Raw genomic sequence first — 24644 nt, forward strand, 5'->3', positions numbered from 1 at the left:
AGGGGGGGGGGGGGGGGAAGAATGGTTCATATGGGTATATAAAAAACCGAAGGATCTGACAATCCCCCAGAGAGAAAACAGTAAATAACTGTAAAAGTCTCTCGATTTTCACCACGACGACGATTCAATTCAACGAGACGCAAATCTCAAGAAAGAGAGATCATGTAACAACATAAACATCAGACGGGAAGATAAACAAAACAATTACTAGAGAGAAATGGCTGAAAATGACATTATTTTATTAAATTTCATCGAGAAATGCATAGAGATTTGTAGAAAAAAAATCATCTTTTGTCACCTACCCTGTGGTGGGTTTGCTCTTCTGCTCTCTCTCTCTCCCCTCGCACATTCATTCAGCTTTCACGATCTTTATATTATGTTAACAAATCCCCTTTCATTTCTCTCTCCTCTTAAAAGCCCTTTTCACTGTTTTCCATGGCGGTCAAAAGGAGCCGTTCAAAAGAAAAAAAATAAAGCAATATTTGGAAAAATCATATTTGAGAATATTATATATGGGTTAAAATTAGCCAATCAAAAGCTGTAATTGGCAAAAAGTATAGCCCCAAATATTTAATATTTTCCGTAATTTAGGATTTTATCCACCGATTCCCACATTTATTGACCTCTTAAGATATTTTCTTATGTTTCAAGAAATATTTCCTTCGGTTTTTCCCTAAAATAACTAGCAAATCCGGCATATTAAATTTTCAGTTTTAGAAATTTAAATTAAAAAAAAAACAAAGATAAGTTACGGGAATAGTTGGAAACATTACATTTATGCCATGAAACTTTTCCATAAAACCCTCAAACAAAAAACGAAAGAAAAAGGATGTATTGACTATATTAGCCTTTGACTTAAATGTTTTGCATGGAATTATATCAATCAGTAATCTAATATGTCCTTACAAAGCTGTTATATAATATTTGTGTAATATACATATATATATATATAAACATGTTACATGATATTAGCTGTCATGGTGGAAGGAGGGACATGCACATTCATGGCGCATGACCATACCAATACTCCTCCCTTGTCATGTATCTCTCATGGCCCACCAAGAACCATCGGCTCATTTTCTTAGGCCCAAACTCTCATAGCGCGTGGTAAGCACTCTCCATGGTAGAACAAGCAGAATTCCAGCGACTGTGATACACGCGCGACGATCGCGAGTGGGAACTGGGAAAGCGAAGAGCGGCTGCGGAAGCTCTCGTGACGAACATGGGCCTGTGGTTGATATTATTTACGATAATACCACTGTTCTGTGTAATTGTGCGAAAATCACTTGAGAAAATCACGGGTTTCTAACCCCACAAGAATCCAAATTTATCTTTTTCCTCACCCATATTTTATTTTCTTACTATTTGGACCACTTTATTTTATATTTTTGACATATTTTTCAAATTCTAGACTTAATTCGAAAAACAGACAGTAGAAAAATAACGCGAAAGAGAAAATATAACCCACTAGAAATAGTTAGTAGACAAATTCCGAGCGCTTTCCAGTTGAATTCTACACTCATATTTAAAATATATATCATTAATAATGTATATCTTGACCGATTCATACTATATAATTATATGCATCAAACAAACATTAGCTTATTATGATAAAAAAAAAATATCCATCACATAAGGTGGGAAGAAGAAAGTGATATAATCGTGGAATAAAATAAATATCATACAGTATTATAAACATAAAGCTATCAAATTAAACTGTGATGGGAGGAGAGTGCTGATTAAATAAAATAATGTTTTGATTGTTAAATAAATAAAAATAATATGCAAGCACGTGTGACACGTGTAAGCAAGAGCAGATCTAGCTTTAGCTTCAATCTTACTAAAAGTGAGCTTAGTACGTCTATCATCATAACGACCGACCTATAAACTATTAACCACATAAGATCTAACTTTCATGTCTTTTGTTAATTTATTGGAATGATTTTAGTGATATTTTAATTTAATGTATAAGTATATGATATATTATCTTTTTATGTGAATAATTGTTGGTTCATTTTAAGTTTTGAAAAAAGATAGTTGGTGTTTGTGTTTGCGATTTTAAAAAAAATAAATGAGATTTTGATGGTGCTTACCAATTGTATTCGTGTCTTATCAAATCTAATGTAAAAACTAATTATATATAATTTTTAATATCAAACTATTTACTCTAATCGCATTAGACAGTTAATTAAAATATTAGCAAATGCAAGAGAATCTATTGCTTGGAGGGATCCAACTTACTTATACCGATTCAACAAAAAAAAAAACTTACTTATACTGTTACTGTACACGCCCACTGCATAGTGCATGTGCTCTTTTTATAAAAAACATATTATCAAATGGTATTATAGTAGTCGTTAACAGCACGTGACATGCTCGTGGGAGATGGATCGGACGGCTGAGATTGCTCCAGCAGATAAATAAGGAATTCGATCTGAGATGTCCACGTCAGCGCCCCTGCAAAGTTCCTACAGGTAGCCTGCTGCTGTTTTTTTTTTCCTTCTCCTCTCTCACGTGATCTCCAAAATATCCCCGGTAAACAAAAAAAGTATTTTTTAATGTTGCACATATATAAATTTAAAAGAAAAATTAGTATAATACTTATTTAAAAAAATATATATGAGATAAATATGATTTCGAAAATTCTGAAAAATAAATTTAAAATATTTTTTTTTTGCTAAAAGTAAATATTCTAAATCTTATTTAAAAATTTTACATTTGAATATTTATCTTATGTAGAAAATTGTATATTTAGTAAGAAGTTAAAAAAACCATCTTGATTATAATAACGACTTACAATGTCCATTGGGCAGAGATATTTAAAATGTAATACTAATGAAATTGTACTTCTAATGTATCCTTTGGACGATATTTTAATATAACGATGTATTTTTTTTATTTGTTTTACTTTTTTACATTAACTTTTTATTATGTGGTTTTAACTTGGAAGTATGATATTCAATTATTCATAATGTGTTATCGAGTCGGAAGTTGACAAAAATACTTTTTAATTAGTGATTAAAAAGAAAAAGACTCCTCATGTCTCAACATGCAATTCTGATTGCATGCCTGCATGTCACGCATATATATGTGATGTGATACATATTACATGTCATACATAAAAATATCACAGCATATTTTATAATATATATATATATATATATATATATTTATGGGTATAATATTAAACGAAGTAACCAATAAAAAGCGACAGACTAGGGAGGGAAGGGAGTGGGGCCAGGCAAGAGCAAGTGGTGCTGCCACTTGTCTCCTTCCGCTTATCATTCCCGCCATTTTTAGCCGCCTACGTGGACCCCAATTTCCCGCCTATTCTTCCCGCCAAAAGAAGCCTTCCACCTAACACACCTCAGATATGGACACGTGTCTATTCTTTCCACGTGGCCTTACGGCTCTTGGCTCTGTGGACAAACGAAAAAGGTCGGTTGATTGCACCAACGATCGGCGGTGTTTCGCTCTTTTCAATGTAACGACATATCTTTTTCAATATCTCTTTTTATATATATGATATATATATAATTTTAGACCCTCAATTAAAATATTTTATATGGATTTTAGACAGTGGAATAATCCAAAAAAAAAAATCAAAACCCATAAAATAATATATTTAATATTTTCGAAAACAGGATTTTTCCTAGGGATTAAACTTAAATTTAGAGTTTAGTTTTATGTTTTACTAATTGACCCTTTTTTAAATTGTAACGTGGTTTCCCAACAACTAACACTATTAATTCATTAATTAAATTCGTTTCGTCTGAAGAACGAATAACGCCAATAATAATGTCGGGTCCATATACAAAGTAAACCGATTTGATAATAAAATACACGTAAATTCGCAGAAAAAAGAAGGATGAATCTCCGATGTCAAAAAGAAAAAAATATATAACCGACAATATTGACAAGTTGAAAACAAATTAATGATGACGTGTTGTCATTGACTCCACGAATTTGTAAAAAAAAAAAACAATTAATCAAACTCTTAATTGCTCACTAATAGCGTTTAAAGCTTTAATAGGGATAGTAGATAGATTTCTGGGCTGGGCTTTTGGATTCTGGATATAGAGATTTATTTTGGGCCTAAACTCTATAGACATTATATTAAACCAAGGAAATACATGGATCCTCCTAAAAAAACATATAGGTTCGGTACATAACCTATGAAAATTTTAATTTAAATTATTTGACGTCATTTGTAATCCGAAAAATGAACCAAAATACGAAATCAGATACATCTGCTTTCATTTTTTATTTATTGAAATTAAAATCCTCTAAAAACACCTTAAAATCTCGAACTCACACAAAACATAATCTAACCTCTCTTTTTTTTTCCCTTCTTGCCCTTGTCGGAATGGATTAAGGATAATAAACATTACTTTTAAATCTTCAAACTCTCTTATGATCAAATTCCAAATTCGAAATTAAACCCCCCCCCCCAAAAAAAAAAATTAACTTGCCCCATTGACACCCATTTTCCAGGACATGTTGAAGTTCTTACCAATCGGAATCTCAAGTCCCAAAACTTCAACCATCACACTCTTGTTCTCTCCTTCATCCTCCATTGCCACGTACTTATGTTCTGCTGAGTTCATCTCCTTCGAAACAGAGCTTCCATTAATGGTGATATCCATAGCTTCTTGTCCTTTTCCAGTTCCTGTCCCTGTCCCTTTAAGGCCAAGAACCGAAACCTTCTCGATGATCCATCCTTTGTCCAGAGCGAACTTCCCTTCCGTAACCTGCGACCACATCTTCACGCTCCCGTCACTAACAGACGCGTAGAATTCGACGAATGTCGAATACCCGTTTCCGAGTCTCATCTCCGGGAGCTCATCCTCGTCCAGATAGAGATTTCCCTTTGCGTAACCCTCGGATGATCCCGCGGGGAAGGTTATAACGAGGCTGAACGGCGTCATTCTCGCTTCTTTCGATATCATTCCGCCCCTCTGCATCGGCAATATCGTGTTCTGGTACAGGTGGACGTTCACTGCGTTCAACGGGGCATCGAGCGTGACCCGTTTCCCGTTCTTGGACACGATGGCTTGTGTCATGTCGAACATGTGGTACCATGAGCCCGGTGGGAAGAGTGCTTCCACTTCGGTCTTGCCCTTTTCAAGAACCGGCGAAACCATGAGGCTGTTTCCGAGCAAGAACTGTGTGCTCAGGCCGTAGCATTCGGTGTAGTTGGTGAACGTGAAGAACAGCGGTCTGGCTATGGGGGCGCCGGTCATATGAGCTTCGTAGTTCAACGTGTAGAGGTAAGGAAGGAGTCGGTATCTCATCCCGAGGGCATTACGTGCGGATTCAGCCACTGATTTCCATTGGTATAGCTCTTGTCTCGGGGAATAGTAATTGGCGTGATCCCTCGAGAAAGGGTAAAAGGCACCGACTTCGATCCAACGGTTGCAGAGTTCTTCTGTAGGAGCAGGGTAAAATCCACATATGTCTGAACCAACCATTGGAATACCGAAAATTCCGAAATTCAACATAGTCGAGATAGATATCTTCAAGCTCTCCCAAGTTCCCTGGTTATCGCCGGTCCAGTGAGCCGTATAGTGACCAGAACCGACGAAAGTGGACCTCGACAAGATGAAAGGACGCTTGCCCTCGATACCCTGAAGGGCCTTGTGTGTTGCAATGGCGTGGGAGAATCCGTAGATACTGTGAGCGTCGTATTCGCGGACACCGTTGTAGTGATAAGCACTGGTGGCTATGGTCTTGAACCCGATGGGAGCCTTAACACCGGTGGCATTGATCTTGTAAGGAGGATCATCCCATCTTGTTTTCGTAATATTCTTGCAGTCCAAGCAACAGATCCAACCGGGCCCCTCTCCACTAGGACACTGCTTGCCCTTTGGGATCTTACACAACCCGGAACAGAAGTTCGACACTTCGTTCATGTCGATCCAGAGACCATCAACCGGGACAAGTTCATGGAAACGACGAATCTCATCCCCCCACCAAGCGACCGTCTTTGGGTTGAGGAAATCGGGGAAGTAAACAGGACCAGGCCACACTTGAGCCAAGAAAGGCTCGCCTTCATACTTGATGAACACATCATTGGCCATTCCCCTCTGGTAGACGCCATAACTGGCATTTACACCGATACCCGGGTCGGTAATGACAATGTACTTCATGCCCATCTTGTGGATTCTGTCCAAGAAGGCAAGAAGCTTAGGACGAGGATAGCTCACAGGGTTCAGGGTGAAATCCTTGTGACCATCCATGTGATCGTCGTCATTCCATATCACATCGAGAGGGATTTTCGCCTTCTGGTAATTCTCCACAACGTCTTCGACAACCGATAAGTTGTGGTAACCCCATCTGCATTGATGAAACCCTACAGCAGAAGAAGCAGAGACCCATCAAGGGAAGTGTAAAAGTTAACAACATATGATTCACTGTGGAGTGGAAGTGAGTCTCCAGACAAAGGTCAAAGCAGAGTTAAATGTCACATGGAAGGGGAAAAGATATTTTAATGGCAATGTAACGGGAAAGTCCAGCAAGATCGCTTCCATGTGGACCCCAATGTCTTTTTCAACTCAATAATCATCTAAAAAGCACTTTATTGTAACCATAAAGTCTCGTGATTTATAGCATTGCATGGTCCAATTTCATATCTTATATGGACCAAAACCCTCTAACGCCAAGGAGAAATATCTACCGAAATGGGGAGAATCCCGGTCCAAGACGCACTCAATTATTTTACTAATTGGACCTAACAAATTTGAAAGCGATTCTGCTCACGAGTCAGCATGCATGTCGCATACCCACCAAAAGAGCAAAGATTTTATACCCACATAAACAATATTAGACCCACAAAACCCATCACTCTAAAGAAATTTTAGGTAATAAATTCCAATTCAAAGTTGACTAATGTAATCGAATCAAAAATTTACATGAATTTGACACCTGCCCGTGTCGGGTCTATATTTAGCACTTAAAGAACACGACCAAGATCTACTAATGTTACACTAATCAGACACAATGATGGCATAATTGTCGCCTAATGTGATTAATTAGCAGATAATGACGGCAGAGAGAGAGAATCACTCACCGAGTGACCAGTAAGGCATCGGCGCCGGACGGCCGATCAAGGCGGTGTACTGGTCGACGATGGAGAGAGGCGAAGGTCCGGCGAAGAAGTAAAAGTCGAAAACGCCCCCGATGATTTTGTACGTCAGAGAAGTTCCTCTGTAGAACACGTCCATGCCGTTGCTGTTGAGGAGGAGGACGGCGTGCGCCGATGGATTTCCGGCGACATTCCTCAGGTCCATGTACACTGGGTGCGATCCGTACAGATCCGTGTTCAGATTGATCGCCGACACGTCCTCGGTGTAGAGCGTGTACGGATCGTTCGGGTACAGCTTGATCCCGTGCGGTTGCGAGTTCTCCCCGAGTCCGTACAGCGACGCGTCCTTCGGGAGCGTGGTTGATACCTCGAGGTACTGGTCCTTGAAGACCATCTCGCCGAAGGCGTCGGAGCCGGCGGAGCTCGTGTTGAAGAGAGTCTGACCGTTGGATCTGCGTTTCACGGCGAAGGTGAACGGATCGGCGGTGTAGCTGAAGATCAACTCCGATCCGGAGATCTCCTGCACCGTAATCGGATTCTTCCGTGACTTTCCGATGACCTTTCCGACCGGCGGAGGCTGCTCCCGGGGGAGGAGGTTGTACGGAACCTCCCATCTCTGCTGCTTCGCGTCGGTGATGTGAACCCTAAGACGGTCATCCGTCTCGTGCCTGCAAAATTGAAGTTGGAATCAAAACCAGACCAAGTAGGCTGAAAATGGCGGCGACGAAACAGGGGAGGAGAGAGAGAGAGAGAGAGACTCACTTGACGAAGAGACGGAGGAGGGTGATGTCGGAGCCATAGATTTTGCTCTTCTGCTTGACCTGGAGGTAGCCGAAGAAGCCGCCATCGGGAGATTCTTCGATGGAGATTAGACGGTAGCCCTGGCCGATTGCATTGGAAGATTCTCCGGCAGAGAAGCAGAGAGACAGAGAGAGTGAAAGAAGAAGAGAAGCTGCTAAAATGTAGGAAGAGGAAGAAGATGAAAATGGTGGTGAAGACACCATTGTTACTGAGCAGAGAGACTGTGTGCCTGCACAGTAGCAGTGGAGGAGATGGAAAAAGGAGGGTTTTCAAATACCCTTTTGAGAAGATAATGAATAAACCATTGGGGATATAAATAGCGGAAATGCTTTTGTCCTTGTCGGAAATAATTTTTTTTTTTAATCTTTTTAACCCCTAATCTTTTCATCAAATCTAAATTAAACCCTATCCTTCCTGAAAAAATTTGTAATTTTTTTTATCTATTAAATAATATATGGATTTTAAATATCCAGATACGAGTTTTACTCCATTTATTCATCAGGTGGTCCAAGTTATTTTTTATGTCATTCTTTTTTTTTTTACGCGCGAATGCAAAGTTCCATTTCTGGAGCGAAAATGCTATTTTAGATTTCTATTTGATAACAGCATATATTTCTGATTTTGAAAATTTTATATTTGATTTTCGTTTAATTTGGATTATTTTTTGCTTTTGTATTATATATATAACGTACACGAAATATCGCGCAACGACATGTCTAACTATTTTAAAATTGTAATACTAATCATTATTTAATATGTTAACATTTTTATATAGGATTATTATAAAATTGTATATCAAAAACCGTGACCTTGCTTATTTCTTACTTTTGAGATGAAGCGTGATCAATTCTTGCGCTCATTAAGAATTAAATGCGATTTTCTAGAGTAAGTATTTTTTTTATTTTTAAAGATTCGAAATTTATTAGCTTTGATTTTGAAAAAAAATTATAATGGGATTAATTAATTAATTAATTAATTAATTAATGGACAGATAATCCAAAGGATTGATTTTGTCACCACGTGGCTCCATACATATCGGTCCTTAGATAGAAGCGTGATTCTCGCTCGTGCGTCTTTGCACCTCTTTGATGACTTTTTTTTTCCATATTCTATTAAAAAACATTTTTATTCTTTATTTTTATTATTATTATTATATCAAATAAAATGCTTTTTAATCCATCGAACTCTATATAAATTTGTTTCCCAATTTCACGTAACACGACAAAAAAAGGCCTAAATATCGTAAGAAATAAATCAGTATCATAAAAATACAGCCATTTGGTTTCCCAACCCATATTTAAAGATAAATACAAATTATAACCAAACTTAGAAATAAAATCATAAATATTTTTCAAGGAAGTAAAAAGATAAATTTAAGAATCACAGCTGTATCGTTTACAAATATAACAAAGTTATGTTCATATTTGTGGTGTTTATTAATGTACAATATGAATGGGGATAAGAGGTGCCTATTTTAATTTTTACTCCCGACAAAAACATTAATTGTTTTAGTATATCGCAAGAAAATTGAAATCCAGGAATAAATAAATAAATAGAGAGATTCCAAGATCGAGATCAGATGTGAAGACTGAAGTATTTACAATTTCATACATACATATATATATATATATATATATATATATATATAATAAGAAAACATTGTATTTATGTGGAGGATTCACGAGATCCCAATCTTGTTTCGTTTAAGTACTTAGTTGAATAGATATATGAAATAATAATAATAATAATAATAATAATAATAATATATGTGATCTAACGTTGACAAAACTGTCAGTTTTGAACCGACTTTACACTCGATTTTTCTCTTTCAAATAAAACTGCTGAAAATTATTACTATATTTTAATGGAAAATGATAGAGATGCCTATGTATTTATGGGTAACATATTTCAATAAAATTGGTTTTAGAAAATTTTAAAAAACTACGAATGGGAGAATATATCTTGCAGACGACGAAACCATATTGTTTAATCGTGCCAAAAAAAAATACTTTCATTAAAGTATGTATTATAAATTATATATATATATATTATATAATTAATATAAACCAGAAGATAATCGGAATTATGGGGAAAAGCACCGTGTGGTGGTTCTCGAGGAAACCTCGTCCTCATGGACAAATCTCCAGTTTTTGGACCGTACCATCATATGAATCTCATTCACATGTTTTTTTTAAATTATTATTCGACCTGTTTCACTTTACTGTAATTCATGCAGACGAGTTATTTAATATTGGATAAATTCTTTTATATTAATAAAAAAAATATTTGAATATAAGCTTAGTTGGATTTATACATAAACTTGCTTCGAAATGAAAACAAACGAAAGTGCATTTTAGATTGAAAATAAAAAAACATTTATTTACTAAAAAGACGAGAAAGGGAAGGGTGGGCCAAGGGGTGGGCTTAAAAGCACGTGGGCTGCTAAGGCCCACAATGAGACATTAAACCATTCATTACCATCACGTGTCTGTGATGTTATCCTCTTCTCTCACTCACGTGACTCCCATGTCCTTTTTTCTTCTCCTTTCCTTTTTTTTGTTTGACTTGTGAATGAATTTTTTCCCCTCCATTTATAATTCATCTTTTGAATTATATGGTTTATTGGAAATTGGCATAACATCTTTTGAATTATATGGTTTGTTGGTTATCAATTTATTTAATTTTGTCAAGGGAATAATGCTTTAAATTAATGGGCTTCTAGAAGCCCATATAATAGTTAATAGGCCACTGATTAATTATAATTTCTACATTGTTGGGCTTCTAAGCCCAACAGTTTCTTTTCTTTTCTTATTTGTTTTTTTTTTTTATTTGTGAATCTTCATACATTGGGAACGAGGAAAATAGATATTTACGCAGCGAACGAACCTTGAACCAGATATTTCCCAATCACGATGACGTCATATGAGTCAACTCGGGCTGACGCAATTCCACGTGTCGAAATATCATTGGATGAACTATTCGGTAAGACGCCCCTTTAACTCCGTCACCAAATCATTCCATCTGTTTTACGAGCCCCCAAGAGAGAGAGAGAGATCGGAGATGTCGACTCACGGCGGAGAGACGGAGAGGAAGAGGAAGAGAGAGGAGAGACAGAACCAAAACGGCGCCGTTTCAGGATCCGTCAAAGATAACGGCGACGGCGGAAGGAATGCAGTGGCGGTGGAGGATCGGGAGGTGGACGAGTTCTTCGCGATCCTCCGGAGGATGCACAGCACCGTCGGTAGCTTGAAGAAGGCCGAGGCAGTTAACGGCGTTAGACATGCATTGATGGAAGAGGGCGAGGACGTTGGATCTGTAGGTGATGGTAACGGCGTTAACGTTGATGTGATTGTTGGGGAGAGAGAGGTAGTGGCCGAGAATGTGGGTATGGATTTTGATTTGAACGCTGTCCCGTTTCCTGAACCGGACCCGGTTTAGCTACTATCTCCGGTTTTTTCCTTTTCCCTAATTTGGAGTAATTTGAGCGATAATTATATATTTAAAGTTTTGCTTTTTTAAAATTTGTAAATGAATTTAAAAGGGTTTATTATGCATCCGGCATCCTTTTCGAAATTTAATGTTCAAATGGTTTCATTATAAAAATCTTAAAATTATGAATCTCATGTGCCACAATTGTAATTTTTGTAAATGATGACGAAAAAATATCAAAGACGATACTGTAAGTGGGCCATATTGCGAAATCGATACATACATAATATGGCCCACATATAAGATGACAACATCTATTGGTGAATACTGTATGTGGGCCATATTGTAAAATCAATACATACACAATTTCGTAAACTATTGGGCCGAGCCCAAGCCCAAACCCAAACCTATAATACAGAATTTCAATTGGTCCATTTAGTCCATTAATCGAATGACCTTCGCGTTTGATATGATGAGATTTGTGTGTGTGTGTGTGTGTATACATATATATATATATGTGTGTGTGAATATAATAACTACAAGATATTTATTATATGCGCATTCAAGAATGAGTATGCGGTCCACGAATTTAATTTCCGACATCGTTTTGGAACTATTTTTACTTTTGTGAACTGCGTTAATTTAATTTCCCAATGTTCTGTTGTCAAGAAGTTCAAATAACTGTTTATATTGCTTTTTTTTAGGGCCGTATTTCATAAAACATATCAGTAGTTGAAATATATTATTATTTGAGTACGACCAAATTAATACCTTTACAATATTTTCCAGACATTATAACATGAAGGATAAAATATGTGTAATGAAATGATTTTTCTGCCACGTCTTGTATCAACAATTATGGGAACGATTATTTACAGTTATTATTTGTGTGGATGAAAATATTAATATGTTCAACAATGTTACAATGGAACTATATGCATCATGTGGTCCGGTGGGTGTTCCATGGACATGACATATGATTTCTTTTTTATAATTATAAACGACAACTCGAAATAATTATCAAGGAAATCATATATCATATTTAAGTGTTGAAAACTCGGTCTGTCATTATTGTTTTTCTATATTATAGAAAAATATAAAGATAAGTTGTTTTCAAATTTATATAATGTTAGTTTCGAAAACCACTTCTATATTAAAGGGAAATATATAAAATAAACTAATTTTGCGTTTTCCTTTTATTATTTTAATATCCGAATCTTTTACATTCTTTTTGTAGTACTTAAATAGTTTTTAAAAATATCTAAAACCTCTACATAATAACGTTTATAATTAAATCGATATTGTCATTAAATTTACAAAAGAAATAGATCTGTAGGATCTATATCTAATAATTGGTTTGGGACGAGACGATTATGCGTGCTTTTGAGTTTTGATGTGGGGTGAGTTAGGTTTAAAGTTTATCGTACAACTACTTATGTGTATATATTATATACACGTTGCTTATTATATGTATTATATGTTTAATAAAATTAAAATAAACCAAAGATCCACAAATATAAAAAATAGAAAAAAAAATATTCTATCGTCCTATTTGCTGAGATTAAATAAATTTATGCAACATATAATTTTCTTTGTCAGAAACGAGGCGTTGGTGCAGAGAAAATTATAAAAATTCAAATTTTGATAATTCAACCGTCAATGGAATATAAAGTGTTTATCCAACCGAGTTTAAACCCCAAATTTAGAGAGAAAACGCATAATTTAAATTATATCATTGGTTTGAGACTGAAATGAATTTTGGCCTAAAATATTCGATTATCTAAAAATATTACAAAAAATTAATATTTAAGATGGCACGTCATATTTGACATATAATATCATTTTTATTTTTTTAAATTAGATATTCCCAAATTAAAAATCCATCCTTCACTTAATTTTTCATTACGGTTGAAAAGTTGCAAATCTAATTTTTTTTTTTATAGATTGGGAACCCCGCCTGCTACCCTTCGGGTACGCTGACCGAGTAAACCCAAGTTCACACGCACGAGCCTGCAACACACGCGTGAGAGGTAAATCAGTCATAAATGACAGGCGATAAGTGAGCGGATAAGGAGTCGAACCCCCAACATCTCGGTATGTTGACCATGCTCATTGCCAATTCACCTAGGGGTTTCCCCCGTTGCAAATCTAACTTGCTAGGTATTTAAACCTAATCTAAAGAAAAATTTAAGAGTATTGAAGCCCACACTCAACTACTACATATATATATATATATGTATATATATATGTGTGTGTGGAGATTCCATTATTTATCTTGATTAAAATAGGGTTTATGCCAAAATTGTGGGATTTTTTAAATTAAAAACCTATAATTTAGCAATGTTAATATGTCGCATTCGACTATGGGTTAATCTAACGAAAGCCTAACCAAAACAAGAAAATTTTAACGTTCTATTAATGTCCATATATGGTTGATGGTGAATATTAAATATCATATCTCATCGACCATCGGATATATAGCCTTCGATTTTTATTTTCCATTGATTTCATAAAAAAATTATTTTCTTTAATTTTAATTCATCATAATATATCATCAAAAGCATAGGGTACCGCATAGACCGACTTGCATGCGGCGTGAATAATGAGCCGAATTTGATGTGATGAAAAGACTTTCATCCGAAAGATAAATCATTTTTTTTTAATGTTTGATGAATTCGAAAATTATTGTTTAAATATACAAATATATTGCAGATATGGACGGTCTTAAATATTGAATATATATTTTTTTAGGTAATTCCACCCCGAATTCTGCCTCTTTTTTTAATCATCAACATTCAGCATGGTGTTTCATGTACGTAAGTAACATAAATATAAAAAATTAACTTCGAACGGTCCATTAAATGGGTGCTCACCAATTGGCTGCCTAGATGATTCTAGATTCGATTAGAATTCCAACCGCAATGACATATATCTAGATACAATTATCTACTACTTCTATCCATATAAATAGATAATATATGAATTTAAACTATTTTCCGGTTTAGTATATTTTTTTATAATAAAAAAATTTATCGGATTTTTTATTCAACTAAATATTTTAAGAAATGGAAAAACTCGAATCTGAATAGAAATTTTTTTATATATAACTTATCGATTGAATCATCCAATTTTAAATATATATATATATATATATGATTCCCAAGTTGATTGTTAAAGATACAATATATATACACATACATATCATGCGTGTATATATATATATATATGGGCTAAATAGGTAGGACATCTAGATGGATAAAAGGAGAAAGATAGGTATAAGTTGCTTTCGAGGAAATTTCGCTGTCCGTCTGAAAATTAATATGAATAGAGGGTTAGGTAATGGCCCACTCCCAAACGTCTCGTTTGGTCTAATTATATATATATATATAATTATTCGTTTCCTTTGTTGTTTTTTTTTCAACAAGTTTCTTTGTAAATTTAGTATTCCTTTTTCTTTAATAAGCTAAGCATCACATTATTTGCAATTTGTATGCAAATTTGGACGGTTTTTCGCAATTTTCTGCAACTTGTATTGTATCCCATGTTTTAATTTTATGAAAATAATTATTATAAAAACAAAGATGATTGATAATATAAGTAACTTTAACCCGACATACTCATCCGACATGGGATATCATGTCATGGTGTGATCGCTCGTGCGTTATTTCACTTGTAACTTTTCCTACGTTTCTCCTCTTTTTTCCTTTCTCTATTGGATTTTTTTATTTTATTTTAGTAATTTCTCGATTCCGATTTTTTATTTTATTTTAAGCTCTTTTTTTTTAATTGGAGGAGACTTTTTCTTTGATTTGGATGAACGCAATTCGATACTCCACAACAAACACGAGTGGTTAAGCAAAAGAAAAAACACTGGAAAATTAAAGGTTTATATATTTTTGTTTATTTAGTTATATTTTTTATCACCAATAAAATACATTCAATTTGCAATCTCTCAAATATTAATATATACTTTTTTATGATGAATTTTAATAATTAATAATTGATGTTTTTTATAACAAATTTAAAATGAAATATTGTTTTTAAATAATTTGTATAATTAATGGTTTTTTGCTTAAAATTAATAATTATTTTTTTTATGATGAATTTTAAAAAGAATATTTTTTGGTATAAGAAAGAAACTTGAAGGTTATTTTTAGGTTTGTTCCTTAATATTTTATTAGTTACGTTTTAGTATAGATTTCGATCTAAAATTTTAGGGCATTAAATCGGGAAAAAAAATGTAATTTCTTGTTTGGGCACGTTTTCACAATTTTGAAACTAATCGAATTTCAATATCTACAATTATTATTTTCCTCATTTCAGGAGAAAGAAATTTAAACGCAATTTTAAACGTTCACTTGCAACCACTCGATGGGGATCATGTGAATGCATGTGCCATGTCATGACACGTAATTGGGACCAACACATCAATTATTATTATTTAGTTTCTTATATATTATTTCGAAAAAAACTTAGGATTAATAATAATTTAAAATATTTTCTGACACGAGAAAAAAAATATCAGGAAATATGGTGTGGAATTAATTGAGGGAAAGTAATTGTTGAAACGAAAGGTATATGCCACGGGAAATAAGCTATCGGCCTAGCAGTTTCTACAATAATTTTAATTATCAGATAACAATTATTTGGGAGGAATAGACATACGAAAATTAATTCAAAATCCCCTCTTTTTCTTTTGAATTTATATACGAGATTTATTCAACAACCTTTTTTAAACGAATTTATTCCCAAACCTTGTAACAAAAGCACATATCACATGGAAATTTATTGAAAGCCCTTATTATTGGTAAACGTTTTTTTAAATGCCGAAGCCATTAAAACTTTTTTTTTTAAAATTCGGACTCATTACCCAAACGACCGTCCATACATATATATATGTATATATTGTTCGTACTTTCGTTCGCATAAACCATAAAGTGAAGGGACAAAATTGTCTTTGGATGCCATCTCTTAGCCTGTCGTGCCCTGTGCCACGTGGCACATGGGATGCCTCATGACAATATATCTTATAGATCTCCGAGTTACTCGTTTTAATTATTCCAAAAAATAGTCTTATAAATAAAATAAATAACGATAATAACTACAATAAATAATCCACTATCAATATATATATATATATATATATGTACGTATATTGAGAATTTACAATACCATATCAATAAAGATATGCTTCCTTTTTATGGCAGACAATAAATTACGGACAGGAACACATAGTATATATCATATATATAAGTAGTTGTTTGGGTGATTACGAATTTGCAATAAACAAATTCGGTTATTTTATATTTCAAATATTATTTTATAAATATGGACCGACGCAATTCGCAATAAAACGACGTTTTGGAGTATTTCGATTTACTGGAGCAAAAAAAAAACAAAAATAAAAAATGCGGAAATATCTAACAATCACGTTGTTCACTATTTAATATCGGTAGGTACACGAAAATAAGAACCCCTGTATTTATCTCTGCCGTTGGATCACCAACCAATGCCTGTCCGATAAGGACTGCCGTTGGATGATATCATTTTAACATCGCATTAATAATTATAAATGTTCGCCAATCGTAAACGTCACGTCTCGTTCTCTAGCAGCTGACGTGGATTATTTCCATCTCACATATCTAATATCACCGATTATTATTATTTTTTGTTTGGCCAAGGCAACTATATATATATATATATATATATATTTTATATATATATGTAGATTACAGAGATATTTTGGACAAACCTTCATGGGCAAACGTATATCTATGGTTATACGCCATCCGAAATTTATATAAGAAATATTTTAAAAAAGATATTCTACAAGTTTATAAAATAAACAAGACTTATTCAATCTCAGAACATGACCTATCATTACAAAAAAAAAAAAAAATCATCGTATCTGTGGCCTGTGGGCATGTCAGAGGTTTCTCACCGTACAACTTATCTTCACAATTCTTACAATTAAATATGTAATTTATCTTGGTACAATCCTGAATTAAAATATTAAATATAATATGCATTATACGGAAGGAAAAACAGCTTGATTGTATATAATCATTTAGTATGTTTTAATGTTCACAACATGTCATACACGTGCATATAATAATAATTTATGGTCTAACATGTATTAATTTAATTAATAACAACCTAATTTAAATAATTCAACCGATAAAATGGGATGCAAATCGTATGTTCTATCTTTAATTCGAACTTCAAATTAGAGAGAGGAACGTAATTTCAATATTAGGTGGACTTCGATCTAGGATATTCAGTTGGTAAAAAAAATTTAATTAATAACCACCGCCATGAAACTAACAGGGATATACGAGAGAAAGGATCTCAACTCAAAACTATATATTTTTATCATTATAATTTGGAAATAAATAAGTTGTCATTATTTAGTTAAATTAATCTGTTTATATAATAGTTTATTCATTGAGTGATGATATATAGGGCTATTCACGTGAGATAAATGCGTACCATAATTAGGGTTTTAGACACTCCACCTCATCAAAATTATATAACTCCTTGTAAATAAATTTTAAAATTGCAGAGTTGTAACCATATTAAACATTAAAATATTTTTTCATTTATATTATCAATATATTTATGTGTAGGGATTGTTCCCTTTGCATACGATTTTAGGTTCGAATATTCGAGTTAATGCGTATTAAATATCAAAATAAGTAATTTTCGTTATAATTATATATTAAATAATGCGGGTAAAAAAAGAAATACGACCATAATAAATAAAGGAGGAAGACGTTAGATGATAAAAGGAAAGGGCCACGGGAACCCACCGCTTACACATCGCCCCCACTCCCGCAATCTTCTCCTCTCTTTTTTCTCTTCACACATTTCCTCTGTTTTATTTTGTATTTTTTTTTAATAATTGATGGCTATATAAAAATTTATTTTAATATCTCGATTTCATTTCCAAAATATATCAAATAAACATACAGATGTTATGAATATTTAAAATTAAGCAGTTTTGTAATATAAAAATATTATAAACCGTTCGGCTCGTAGAAATTAGAATGATATTTTCAGTGCTTGCGTATTATGGGCATACATACATGCACAAGGTTAGACAACACTTTCGATTTTTGTCCATGTTTTTAAAACTATTTATTAAAGTTTTATTTTATCATTTTTTTCAGAAAGATATGTATCAAATAAATTATTATTATTATTATTTAGGAGGCTCGTTGCATTTAATAAACAATTTATTTATTTTTTGTTAATGTGTGATAAACAAAGTTCAGACACTGAATATACATAAAAACACATCCCAACCAAATTAGGCGAAATAACTCCGGCGTTTAATTTTATTTTGTGTCGAAATAATATACTGTTTTTTGTTCCTAAGTACCTAATGGATTTTAATTATATAAAAAAATAAAATTTAAATATGGTATGCATTTTATTTTGTTCCTTTATTATTATTATTATTTTTGTCGCGGACACAAAGGTACGGCAGAATAAAATCAACGGATCAGATTTGAAATAGGGTTTTGATTGAAAAGTCTTTATGACCATACGATTTCCATGTATTTTTGTGTTGTCTTCAAGAACGTTGTAGCCGAGCCGAGCCGAGCCATAATCATTATTCCGGCTACCACTAAAACTCGAGCCGAATAAATTCATGAAAAATATTAAATTTAAATGCAAATATGATTTGATTTGTTTGTACAGTATTTCATGGTAGGGCAAAATGTTATTTCAAATGTTTTGAATGTATTTTCCAGTATAATAGGTGTTATATTAAAAATTATCAGGTTCTAAATATATTTAAAAAATTATTAAATAAATAAAGCTTTTCACGAATTAATAAATAATTTAAAAACGCTCGTTCTTGGTGAAATAAAAACGGAAATCTGATGGCTTTGAGATAGCTTCGAGTTGTGGGCCAATGAGGGGCAAAATGGGAAATTCGGGAGAGTGGTTGACTGGGCCCAAATGGGTCGACTGCATCAGCCCCGGACTCCAATGTGGAATTCAATACAATTTAATTTCCTTTTGACGTCATTATTCAAAACGATTTATTTTTAAATTCCTTTTTTCGAAAGTGAAACGGACAAAGCAGACTTTCAAGTTTCAACGTTCCAAAGCAACGAGGAAAACCCCATGCCAAGTATTATTATTATTATTATTATTATTATTATTATTATTGAGTCGATAAAACAAAATTGATGTTTCATATATAGTTTTTTGGTCTAAAATAATTTGAATTTTAGTCTAAACCCTCTGGATAACATATAGAATATTCTAAAATAAATCACACGATTGACGAAGCAAACAAAGGATAAGATGCTAGAAGGAGAAATTTTGAAAAACTCCATCTTATACTAAATTAAATTATGATATAAACGAATACTAATCTCGACGAATTACGCATTGACACGACAACGAGTGTTTAATCCTAACCACATTTAAAAGTCTATATAAATACATGCTATTCACATTTAAGCGAAAAACACTATATATATTTAGAAATAAAATTGTGGAAACAAGTAACATATTCATATATTTAATATATGAGATAAATATTCAAATATTTAAAACGATACCGATTATTTTTTTTTAATGGCGAAAATGTTTATTTTATTATGCGAACGTCTGCTCAGTTCGGTTAAATCTTAAAAAAAAAAAGAATTCAAATTTTATATTAGATGTATGCTTTCGAGTAATAAAATATTTGGACAGTATACTTCTTATCGAGAATAATAGAAAAACATAGCCCCCTTTCAAATTGAAAAAAGAAAAGAAAAACAAAATAAAATATTGAATATTTAGGCCACAAAAAATGTCCAAAGAATTCGCTCAAATTTGGATCCTGATTTGTTGTGAATCATTCAATTTTAAAAAAAAATCTTGTCCGAATAAGCCAAAAAAAAATTGAAAGTTATTTAAAAAAAATAAGGATTTTGAAACGAATCGGTAAATATATAACAACAAATATTAAAACAAACAGTTTAAATAAAATAAGAAATGAATTTTATATAGTAGCCCATTAAAAAATTGAATAACTGTGAATAATGAGGATGAGTTACAAGAATAGTTAATGAAGCGTAATCCGGTTTAAGTAAAATCGGCCAATTTGTTTTCAGAGTATGGACATAGGGATTACCATTTTTTATAATTAAAAAATCCCTAAATTAATTATTTAATTAGATATTCAGAACTTATCACATGGAATGAATATTTCCCTAATAATTAATTATACGTAGGAAGTTGTGAAACTCGTCATGATACTCTGCGAAACTTTCAAGGCATGTCGACATCCAATATATTAATGATTCAGTGGCTCCCCTTTTGCCAAATAAATAATAAATAAATAATTTTAATGCGAATACTGTGTACTCTCTCCTTTTATTTTTAAATTTTTTGAAAAAGGTTTGTTCAATTAAATAAATCTGAAAAGAAAAAGTCAAAAAAGGAATTAAAAAATATGGGGAAATAAATAAATGAATTAGAAAAAATAATGAAAGAAAGAAAGGCGGGAAGTCCGTGTTTTAATGGGCCTAAGGAATCGCAAAACCCACGCGCCATTGTCTGCATCGACACTCACTCCCTTCCTTTCTCTCTCTTCTCTCTCTCTCTAAATGGTCTCCACTATATAAGCTCTTGTTCCCCTTTACCCACCCCCTCACCACTCGCTTCTTCCAAATTCCCATTTTGCCCCTGCCTTTTTTCGCTATCCTCAACTCTGCCCCCTCTCGTCGTCATTCATCCATGGCAGACAACGACAACGACAACAACAAGCGGCCCCGAGATGACCCGTCCGAGTCAGATCTCCACTCGCCCGACGGAAAGCGCGTCAAGACCGAGTCGATCGGCACGCCCCACGACCCGGCGAGTCATGATCTCGACTCGGTTCTCAAGAGCCTCGAGGACGAGGTATCCTCGTGCCCCGCGTCGAACTCGGACGAGTCTCGGCCGGAACTGGGTTACCTTTTTGAAGCCTCCGACGACGAGCTTGGGTTGCCTCCGCCTCCTCCGGGGGCTACATGCGCGGCGCAGAAGAACGTGGATGACGAGTACTTGACCGAGTTGGTCCGAGTCTCGTCTGACTCGTCCGGGATCGGCGAGTTCTGGGAGTTCGACGATGTGATCCCTTGTTACGACTCGTTCGACCTGAGGGTCGGTGAGGGTTTCAGCGTAGACTACGTGCCGTTGGACGACTTGTTCGAATATTCCGATGCGTGTTTAGACCCGTCCGGTGTTTTGCGGTGAGGATACCGTGCCGGCGGAGAAATCTGTGTGCGAACTGCGTGTCGGTTTTATGGGGAGACAAACGACGTCGGACTGTATAGGTTTTGGACTCCCAGTTATGAAATACAGACACCGAAAATATGTACGTAGGATTAGGAAAAATTTTATAATAGACCTTAATTCATTGAGATACGGTCCATATTTATTTGTTCTCTATTTATTATTAATCTCGTATATAACATACTGGACGAAGATAAAACCTTATATTATACACGGTCTATATTTTCATTCAATAAATAGATAACACGAACTCAACTATGTCTGTATGTAATTGTAGTCGTAAACAAATTGAGATTTATAATAATTTTGCCACGCGTAGAGGATAATTTTGTTTTTTGCTGGATTCTTCGACCGTATCTTGTAATGTTCATCACTTATAACGACGAACTTTGATTTTATAAATGAAACATGGGTTATTCGTCAGACCGATAAAATACCCTAATAAAAAAGGTAATTTTTTTAAAAAAAGGTAAAAAATTAAAAGTCCCACGTAATAAATTGAAATGTCCGAATATGGTTTTTTTACATTTCATTAGGCACATTTAGATAAAATGTAAAATTATCATATTCCTCCGTCTAGGATCAAGAATTACAAAAAAAAAAAACGATAGAAGATTCTAGAAATTGGCCCAGCGAATTAGCCTTCATTATTTAAAAAAAAAATGAAAACACAGTTTTTTTGAATTGGGCCTTTATAAAATTGATGGGCCGTACGATAAAATTAACCCACATATATTCAATGAGTTAATGGGCCTTTGTTGAATAAACCATTAATAATTATAATTTTAAACGTTATACCAAATCCAACGGCATAAATGATTCATTTTTTCTATTTTTTTATAATAGAAAATTTATCGTATATTCGGTCCAACTATATTTTAAAATTTTCGAGAAGAAGTCGGGAAAGTGAGAGTTATATTGAATAATGGAGAATTCAAAAACGGAAAAAAGAGTTTTGGATTTTTTTTTTTCTGTATTATTTTCTATTAATCTTTATGTTATGAAAAATAGTCTAAAACAAATGATAAACCGAATGTTAAAACAATGCTCTCTGATACACTTCCACCCGATGGAAGTGGTTAACTTTCATATTGAACAAACCGATAACAAACCATTACAATGCTTACCGAATATAAACCATAAAATCCGGAATACAAACCACGACAAATGTAAATTGAATATCGGACCAAACCGAATACAAACACCTTCTCGAATTATCAGAAAAAAGATTAATCTGGCTCTGACACCACGTTGAATTGTAAAGAGATTTAAAAATTTTAAAAATAGATTGGGAAGGAATTATGTGTTATTTCCAATTGATCAACAGTTACAAATATTTATACCACGGAAGATAGTCTAAACCAATACTCTGTAATAAGTTAATACCTCAATTATTTCGCCACTCGAAATATCGGAATTGGGCATGTTTTCATATATTCACCATCAAAAATTTGAACTTTCTAAGATTCCGCTTCATATGCGTGTGTATATATACACACATACACATACGTGTATACATGTGTATAAGGACGAAAACGCTTTATGTGTAACGAACGGACTGTCGATTCAAGGCGTGCTGAAATCCGCTAATGGGAGATGGACCGTCGAGCCGAAGACCCCAACTCCACTCTAGAAACTGAAATTAGTGGAACATACCTTTCAATCTTTTAGGACAATGACCCCTTTCACGTTCCAATAATTTCCACGTGTCCTCCTCTTTGTGGTAACTCCGGCTCCATTTTCATTTTCATTTTTTTTAAAATTATAAAGATTTTCCGATAATGTAAATATGTATAAATGTAATAATGTGTAGGTATCAATTGTATTCATCACCCTCCCCCACGAGAGGAACATTGTTTTCCAACTTCCAAATCGTGTCACATGCCGGACAGATTTTGATGTATTTGAGAAGTGTGTTTCTCGTGGAAAAAAAAACAAAGTTTATGTATTTTCTGAAATTAATAATTAATTTCCATAATTTAACACAACGTACGCTTACTTATCAGTAGAATCCAGTCCACGGATACACACATATATACACATGTAGGTGTGGTTTCGGTATCGTATTTATTGGGGATCGTATTTACACGGTTTGGTTCTATTTTGGTTCGATTTATTTATTTTTATTAAAATGTATATGTTTGTTAATAAATTTTTAGTTTTTTTTCAGAGTTTTCAATATTCGATTCGGTTTGGTTTTATAAAAACATTATCGTTCGGGATTTTTGAACTTTTCGATTTAGAAATGATATCGAATTTTAAGGTTCGATCTAATTTGATTTCGAAAAACCTAACCGAAACACTCGTTTATTTTTATATATATATATTATTTTTTTTATTGTGTGAAAAAAGAATGATGTTTTGGAGTTATATAGCATTAAAATGTATACCACTTCCGGTGGTAGTGACAAAAATCGTATGCAATCCAATTTTTGTCGTTTTCTCTGTGTCGTTGATATGCTTTCATCATTCCTGACGTCATCAGCTCAAGAATCCTAACGCGATTCGAGTTCTGCCCACTCTGGTTAATTTCTGATCCAAACTTCAATTTCAATGGGATTAATTAGGAAAAGAAACGATAATTTTCGCATGAAACTTTTTTTTTTGTTCACAATCATTTACTTATAGCTTCAAATCACGATAATTAAATTTGTCAAAAATAGTCGGATCGATGGCACGGCTGAAACATAAATAAACCTAAATTTTTTTAACCCGAAACTCGATTCTATAAACTTTAGCACAGATTTGGGTCGGTCTTTGGATTTGAATATTTGAAAAAAAAAATTAACTTATAAAAAATAACTTAGAAACACATATTCAATAGATATATATATATATATATATATAATATATTTGCCTATATATTATACGTATATATAATTAAAATCTTAATTGAATCGACGGATCGGCTCAAGTCTGTAATTTGGTCCGTAATGTTTAGGGTCTTGTTGATCTGAAACGGGTTTTAATTTTGAAATATGAATCCGTAAATTTTACGGATAGATTCGGGTCGGGTAACGGGTATCGACTGGGGGAGCCCCCGGAC

At 33.6% G+C, this 24644-nt stretch overlaps 3 protein-coding genes across 3 annotated transcripts in view; 1 reads left to right on the forward strand and 2 right to left on the reverse strand.

Annotated features, from left to right (window-relative positions):
* Positions 1-357, reverse strand: part of LOC104821939 — a 1303-nt gene extending 946 nt beyond the window's left edge. The window contains exon 1 of the mRNA XM_010552970.1: positions 303-357. Within this exon, the coding sequence (XP_010551272.1) occupies positions 303-349 (47 nt within the window). The 5' untranslated portion in view covers positions 350-357. The remainder of the gene's footprint in view (positions 1-302) is intronic.
* Positions 358-4223: 3866 nt separating this feature from the next.
* LOC104821941 (alpha-xylosidase 1) lies at positions 4224-8175 on the reverse strand. The gene is made up of 3 exons (XM_010552972.1): positions 7847-8175; positions 7070-7752; positions 4224-6352 (listed from the first exon to the last, which is right to left on the reverse strand). Exons 1-3 carry the CDS (start codon positions 8086-8088, stop codon positions 4464-4466), a joined length of 2814 nt encoding a protein of 937 aa, XP_010551274.1. The 5' UTR covers positions 8089-8175; the 3' UTR covers positions 4224-4463.
* A 12883-nt stretch (positions 8176-21058) lies between these two features.
* On the forward strand, positions 21059-21559 carry LOC104822177. Its single transcript, XM_010553323.1, has one exon. It carries the CDS (start codon positions 21059-21061, stop codon positions 21557-21559), a length of 501 nt encoding a protein of 166 aa, XP_010551625.1.
* Positions 21560-24644: the final 3085 nt, after the last annotated feature.

Source organism: Tarenaya hassleriana, unplaced genomic scaffold (assembly GCF_000463585.1).
Source record: "Tarenaya hassleriana unplaced genomic scaffold, ASM46358v1 Cleome35, whole genome shotgun sequence".
Lineage (NCBI taxonomy): Eukaryota > Viridiplantae > Streptophyta > Magnoliopsida > Brassicales > Cleomaceae > Tarenaya > Tarenaya hassleriana.

Excerpts from the sequence above, each read along its gene's own strand:
- LOC104821941 (XM_010552972.1), bottom strand. The coding sequence starts at position 8,088 with ATGGTGTCTTCACCACCATTTTCATCTTCTTCCTCTTCCTACATTTTA. Across the intron at positions 7,753-7,846 it reads CTCCTCCGTCTCTTCGTCAA|GCACGAGACGGATGACCGTC; the intron begins GTGAGTCTCTCT and ends TCAATTTTGCAG. Across the intron at positions 6,353-7,069 it reads GATGCCTTACTGGTCACTCG|GGTTTCATCAATGCAGATGG; the intron begins GTGAGTGATTCT and ends CTTCTGCTGTAG.
- LOC104822177 (XM_010553323.1), top strand. The coding sequence starts at position 21,059 with ATGGCAGACAACGACAACGACAACAACAAGCGGCCCCGAGATGACCCG.